Raw genomic sequence first — 7,118 nt, forward strand, 5'->3', positions numbered from 1 at the left:
GAGAGGATGTTTCCATTGATGGGGGAGACTAGAACTGGAGGGCATAATCTTAGAATAAGGGGCCGCCCATTTAAAACTGAGATGAGGAGAAATTTCTTTTCTGAGGGTTGTAAATCTGTGGAATTCGCTGTCTCAGAGAGCTGTGGAAGCTGGGACATTGAATAAATTTAAGACTGAAATAGACAGTTTCTTAAACGATAAGGGAATAAGTGGTTATGGAGAGCGGGCAGGGAAGTGGAGCTGAGTCCATGATCGGATCAGCCATGATCGTATTAAATGGCGGAGCAGGCTCGAGGGGCTTTATGGCCTACTCCTGCTCCTATTTCTTATGTTCTTATGTTCATATGAGTTAGCCTTTCGGAATCCAGGCTGACTATTTTTATTATATTTTCTGATTCTGGATGCTCTTCTATCACTTACTTTTAGTATAGATTGCAGTATCTTTCCTACCACTGACATTAAGCTGACTGGTCTATCGCTCCCAGGTTTTGTTCTATGTCCCTTTTTGTATATAGGGTGGATTTTATGACTTACCCACCAATTTACTGACTGGATCCCGTAGTTTCCGATTTTTACTGCCACTTGTAGACAGGCACCTAAGCCACTCGCTCAAAGCTGATTGGGTCCTTTTTAAAAATATGCAAATTGGGGTCATAGGCTGTCATCAGGCCTGAACGCAATTTCAATTCCAGTGTGAGTAGGGAAACCATTCCAGGTGGGCAGTCACCTGGCAGCATGTTAACAATTTTGTTACCTATTCCACCAGAGCATTCTTCCCCCATTACTGAGTAAACTAAGGCAGTACTGTAAAGGAGTTAAATTAATATTAGTAACAACATAGGATCTGTTATGTTCAGAATAACTCCACAAGACTGTATACTGTAAGCTCAAACTGTTGTGACCGTGGTCTCTTTAATGTAACTCTTGGGTGAAGAAGCAGCATGGTGGACTGCCTTTTATACCTGCTTGCCCGAGGTGTGCAGGTGACCCTTTGGTCTCCAACAGGTGCGCCCCCTGGTGGCAAGTCTTACACACTAGTAAAGTTTACATACATAATATCACTCTCCTCACAAAGTCTTAGATTCAACTTATTTACAAGTTGAGGCGATCTGGGGCTCTACGTTCCCGGGTTGATCACCTGAGATGAAGTCCTGGCATGGGTGAGTTGGTCAGATCATTGCTGCACTGCAGCGTGGCTGGTCTGATCAGACTGTCGGGCATGGTGGGTTCATCCTTGTGGTTGACAGCGAGGTCGATTGCTGGTTGGGTGTGTGTTGGTGGATCAATGATGGTAATGTCCTCTTCAAACTGTTCTTGATTGTCAGTGAATCGCAGCTTGGTCTGATCCAAATGCTTTCTGCACGTTTGTCCATTCAAAAGTTTGACAACAAACTCTCTATTCCCCTCCTTGACTAAAACAGTGCCAGCAACATATTTGGGACCATGACCGTAATTAAGAACAAATACAGGGTCATTAACCTCAATGTCACGCGATACAGCCGCGCGATCGTGGTACATGTTATGCTGGTGACGCCGGGTTTCTACATGATCATTGAGATCTGGGTGGACTAAGGAGAGCCTGGTTTTGAGTGCTCTCTTCATTAACAATTATGCTGGGGAAATACCAGTAAGCGAGTGGGGCCGCGTCCGGAGCTGAGCAGAACCCAAGATAACCGGGTCTGCAGGAAACCGTCCGTCACGCATTTCAAGCTCTGCTTGATAGTTTGGACTGCCCGCTCCGCTTGACCATTGGATGCAGGCTTAAACGGGGCAGACCTGACATGCTTGATGCCATTGCAGGTCATGAACTCGTTGACTTCCGAGCTGGTGAAACATGGTCCATTGTCATTAACAAGGATGTCGAGCAAACCATGGGTGGCGAACATGGCCCGGAGGTTTTCAATGGTGGCAGTGGACGTACGTGATGACATTATTATACATTCAATCCATTTAGAGTAAGCATCCACCGCTACAAGGAACATTTTTCCTAGAAAGGGGCCAGTGAAATCTACGTGAACCCTGGATCACAGTTTGGAGGGCCATGACCACAGACTCAGTGGGGCCTCCCTTGGTGCATTGCTCAACTGTGAACAAGTGTTACATTGGTGTACGCACGACTCCAATTCCGATTCAATGCCGGGCCATCAAACGTGCAACCTGCGATAGCCTTCATCATGATTATGCCTGGGTGGTTACTGTATAGTTCGCGTATAAACATTTCCCTGCCTTTTTTTGGCAAAACCACGCGATTCCCCCATAGGAGACAATCCGAATGGATGGACGTTTCATCCTTGCGTCGGTAAAACGGCTTAATTTTGTCTTGTATTTCCCCAGGAACAGCCAACCAGTTCCCATTAAGGACGCAGCTTTTTACTAGTGATAGCACAGGGTCCTGGCGAGTCCAGGACCTAATCTGGCGAGCCATGACGGGTGACCCCTCGCTCTCAAAAACATCCATTACAAGAAGCAATTCTGCGGGTTGCGCCATTTCCACCCCAGTAGTGGGCAGTGGTAGCCGACTGAGGGCACCAGCACAGTTCTCAGTGCCTGGTCTGTGGCGGATTACATAGTCATATGCAGATAATGTTAGTGCCCATCTTTGGATGCGGGACGAAACATTGGTGTTAATACCTTTGCTTTCTGAGAACAGCGAAATGAGCGGTTTGTGGTTGGTTTCAAGCTCGAACCAGAGTCCAAATAGGTATTGGTGCATTTTCTTAACCCTGTATACGCATGCTAATGCTTCTTTCTCAACCATACTGTATGCTCTTTCAGCCTTAGATAAGCTTATGGACGCATATGCAACAGGTTGCAGTTTGCCTGACACATTGGCTTGCTGTAACACACAACCGACCCCGTACGAAGATGCATCACAAGTACTAAACATTTACACGGGTCATACAATACAATAACTTGTTAGAACATAGCAGGTTTCTGGCCTTATTAAAGGCTGTCTCTTGAGATTTACCCCAAACCCAGTCATCACCCTTGCTTAGCAATAAATGCAAAGGTTCCAGCAAAGTGCTCAACCCCAGTAGAAAGTTACCAAAATAGTTGAGGAGTCCCAGGAACAAATGCAGCTCCATCACACTCTGTGGTCTGAGTGCCTTCTTGATGGCCTCTGTCTTGGAGTCCGTGGGTCTGATGCCGTCCGCCGCAATCTTTCTCTCCAAAAATTCGACCTCTCATGCCAGGAAAACACATGGAGCGTTTCAGCCCAAGTCCCACTCTGTTCAGTCGCTTTAGAACCTCTTCCAGGTTGTGCAAGTGTTCGGTGGTGTTGCAATCAGTGATCAGGATGTTGTCTTGAAACACCACGGTGCGCAGAATCGATTTCAGCAGATTCTCCATGTTCCTCTGGAGGATGACCGCAGCCGAGTGAATCCCAAAAGGGTATCTGCGGTATATGAACAGTCCTCTGTGCGTGTTGATGCACGTCAATTTTTTCGAAGGTTCAGCCAGCTCCTGTGTCATCCAGCTTGGTGAACGATTTCACCCCTGCTAGCGTTGCGAACAGGTCATCCGCTTTGGGTAATGGGTACTGGTCCTGTAACGAGACTCGGTTGATCGTTACCTTGTAGTCCCCGCAGATTTTGACCGCCCCATCGCTTTTCAACAGCGGAACAATTAGACTGGCCCACTCGTTGAACTCGACTGGCGATATGATTCTTCCCTCTCGTTGAAGTCTGTCCAGCTCGATCTCGACTTTCTCTCGCATCATATATGGAACCTCTCGGGCCTTGTGATGAGCGGGCCGTGCATCAGGGACTCGATGGATCTGCACTTTGGCGCCTGTGAAGTTGCCGATAGCTGGCTCAAATAATGACGGGAATTTGTTTAGCACTTGGGCGCACGAGGCGTCATCCACCAAAGACAGTGTTTTGATGTCATCCCAGTTCCATCGGAACTTTCCTAGCCAGCTTCCTCCGAACAGCGTTGGGCCATCGCCTGGTACAATCCATAGTGATAAATCATGCATAGTTCCATCGTACGATATCTTCACTGCCGTACTGCCAATGACTGGTATGAACTCTTTGGTGTAAGTGCACAGCTTTGTGTGAATCGGGCTTAGTTTTGGCCTTTGTGCCTTGTTGCCCCACAGTTTCTCAAAAGCCTTCTGGCTCATAATTCACTGATGCCCCCGTGCCCAATTCCATGGAAACTGGAATGCCATTTGTCTTTCAACATTATCGGAGGGCTTTTGATGGTGAAGGTGTGTACCCCATACACTTCCTCTTCAGCCTCGGGTTGAGTTGCCTCTCTTACTCGTTCAGCATGATCCGCACCAGATCGGTCATCTTCTGCCAACTCTGCCATGTGGTGAGTCGCAGCACGTCTGCACATTCGCTGGAGGTGCCCCATTGTTCCACAGCCCTTGCACACGTAGTGTTTGAATCGACATTGATGGGCTCTATGATTGCCGCTGCAGCACCAACATGATGTTAATGGATTCGCATTCACGTCCCACAGCGGACTCTGAGTCATCCTAGGTCTGGCCTCTGCAGGTGTGTAGGCCCTGCCATGTACAGTTCTGCCTGCTGAAGGTGTTATTTTATGCACAGTACTTGCCGGTGATCTTCAATGCTGCAAAGATATCTGTTTAGTTTTATCGTTCGTGGACATAAAAGCCTGAGCTATCGTGAAGGCCTTGCTCAGATATGGGGATTCGGCAGACAGCAGTTTGCGAAGAATGACCTCGTGGCCAATTCCAAGCACGAAAAAGCCCCGCAACATTTCCCCCAAAAATCCAGCAAATTCGCACGATTCTGCAAAGCATCTTAGGTCTGCGACATAGCTTGCCACGTTCTGGCCCTCAGAACGATGGTGTGTGTAAAAGCGATACCTGGCCATTAAGATGCTCTCCTTCAGCTTGTGGTGTTCCCGAACCAGCGTGCACTACTCTGCATATGTCTTGTCCATTGGTTTCGTCGGTGCTAGCAGATTTTTGACGAGGCCATATATCATGGACCAGCAAACAGTGAGGAGAATCGCCCTGCGCTTGATCACGGTATCTTCCGTATCCAGCTCGTTGGCCACAAAGTACTGGTTAAGACGCTCAACGAAGGCTTCCCGATCATCACCCTCAACAAATCTTTCAAGAATACCAATGGCAGCCATAACCGTGTGAAAGTTCGTGATCTGTTACTTGTCGCCAATTGTTATGTTCAGAATAACTCCACGAGACTGTATACTGTAAGCTCAAACTATTGTGTCTCTTTAATGTAACTCCAGAGTGAGGAAGCAGCATGGTAGATTGCCTTTTATACCTGTTTGCCTGGGGTGTGCAGGTGACCCTTTGGTCTCCAACAGGTGCGCCCCCTGGTGGCAAGTCTTACACATTAGTAAAGTTTACATACATAACAGGGTCCATGCATTATGAGTACTTTGGATGGTTCATAGTGTTCATTTATCTCTGAAGAATAGTAAATAGATGTTAAAGTGAATTATAATTCTTTTTTAAAGGCCTGACAATGGTAAGAGGTGCAGTCCATATAGACTAATGTTTTAGGCAAGGTTAAGATCAAATATAACTTGTGTTGCTGGTAGCATAAGTACTCATAATTAATTATTACAATCTATTTTAGTAATTTGCAGATAATCATGATGCTATTGAAGAGGGTGTCATATTTACCACCCTGCAGTCCTTTGGCATAATTATCCTTTCCACAATATTTTGGAAAATTATAGTCAGAACCACTGCTATTTCCCCAGCTTCCTTCTGGATCCTCTGATATAAGGTCCTAATGATTAGTCTACTTTAACTTTAAGTAACATCTTTAGTACCATCTCTCTTTGAATAATAACCTCCACTATACCAGTGAAAACTGACCCAAATACGTATTTAGCATCTCTGCCAGTCTCTCACTTTCCACTACAAACTTGGCTCTTCCATTCCTTAAGATCTTGATGATCCTCTTACTACTAATGTGCCTATAAAAAGTATTTTAATCCCGTTATGTTTTTACTCATGTTCTCTTACTCTTTGCCTTCTTGTAACTAATCATCTTGCAATTCCACATCTCAATTCAAAGGGATTCTCTTTGGACCACTCTATTTAAATATTTACATTTGCTTGCTATAATATGGAGAACTGAATTGTCTTGCAGATTCAGACCCACTCGGCCTGTCCCAGTGTCGAATTCCTGTTCAGGTCAAGCTTGTTTTCTTACCTTCTCTCAGCAAAACATCACTGTCAGTATCTTACTCAGCCAGTCTCTTACAGCTCAGTATAAGCATATATTACTTATGCTGAACAGTTTCCAAATCTGGTTACATCGCCATAAAATGGTAATAAGTTGAAAATAATACATATGATTATTGCACATAGAAACTTGTGCATGGATGTCTCAACAGTTTTGAAAAGTACTTATGGTTATTGTTGCTGAGTTGATGATCCTGACCATTCATATCTCGCCAAAGGAATAGGATCATGACAGCTTGAAAGTAAGTTCAGCTTCTGAAATATGTTTTTGTGTATTTGTAGCTGCCCTGCTTGAGGATGACAGCAACAGTTTGGATTCACTGAAATCTGAAGAGATAACTGTCCAGGAAATGAAAGAGAAGGAAACTAACAGATCTACCCCACCCACGTGGATGAAATGCATGATTCAGTAATTCTCTAAAGCTAAATTCTGATGCTGCTGCAAAATCCTTACTAACATAGTTTAAGATAATCCCCAGGACAAAGACACTATTGACATGACAGGTTATTTATTCAGATGTGTACCAATAAATGTCTTCATCTGTTTAATTTACTGTGTTTTTATAAAGATTCAGCCATATTTTTACTTGTTATCCTTATGTTAATTGACATTTGAAATCAATTTCAATTTAGAAGGGTGTTTACTTTCTGTAACATTTGCAGCTGTAATGTTGGTAACTCGCATCATATAAACAAAAATGTTTGTTACATGAAACTTGACATGTTCATTTTTTTATTTAGATTTCTCCTAATTTCTCCCATTTTCTTTCCCTCTTTCTGATGACACAATCTGCTCCAGACTTGAAGACAAGATAATCTGAAACACAGTCTTCTGCGAGACTGATGCTAATCTTAGTTTGTTTTAGACCACAGTTTGAACAGGGCAAGTTGGGTTGCGTCTCTTCGCTGAAGTGGA

The 7,118-nt window shown here is 44.6% G+C and overlaps 1 protein-coding gene across 1 annotated transcript in view; it reads left to right on the top strand.

Annotated features, from left to right (window-relative positions):
- Positions 1 to 6,772, top strand: part of LOC139274825 (putative leucine-rich repeat-containing protein DDB_G0290503) — an 81,188-nt gene extending 74,416 nt beyond the window's left edge. Inside the window, exon 2 of the mRNA XM_070891519.1 lies at positions 6,485 to 6,772. Within this exon, the coding sequence (XP_070747620.1) occupies positions 6,485 to 6,497 (13 nt within the window). The 3' untranslated portion in view covers positions 6,498 to 6,772. The remainder of the gene's footprint in view (positions 1 to 6,484) is intronic.
- The last annotated feature ends 346 nt before the right edge of the window (positions 6,773 to 7,118 follow it).

This window comes from Pristiophorus japonicus, chromosome 10 (assembly GCF_044704955.1).
Source record: "Pristiophorus japonicus isolate sPriJap1 chromosome 10, sPriJap1.hap1, whole genome shotgun sequence".
Lineage (NCBI taxonomy): Eukaryota > Metazoa > Chordata > Chondrichthyes > Pristiophoridae > Pristiophorus > Pristiophorus japonicus.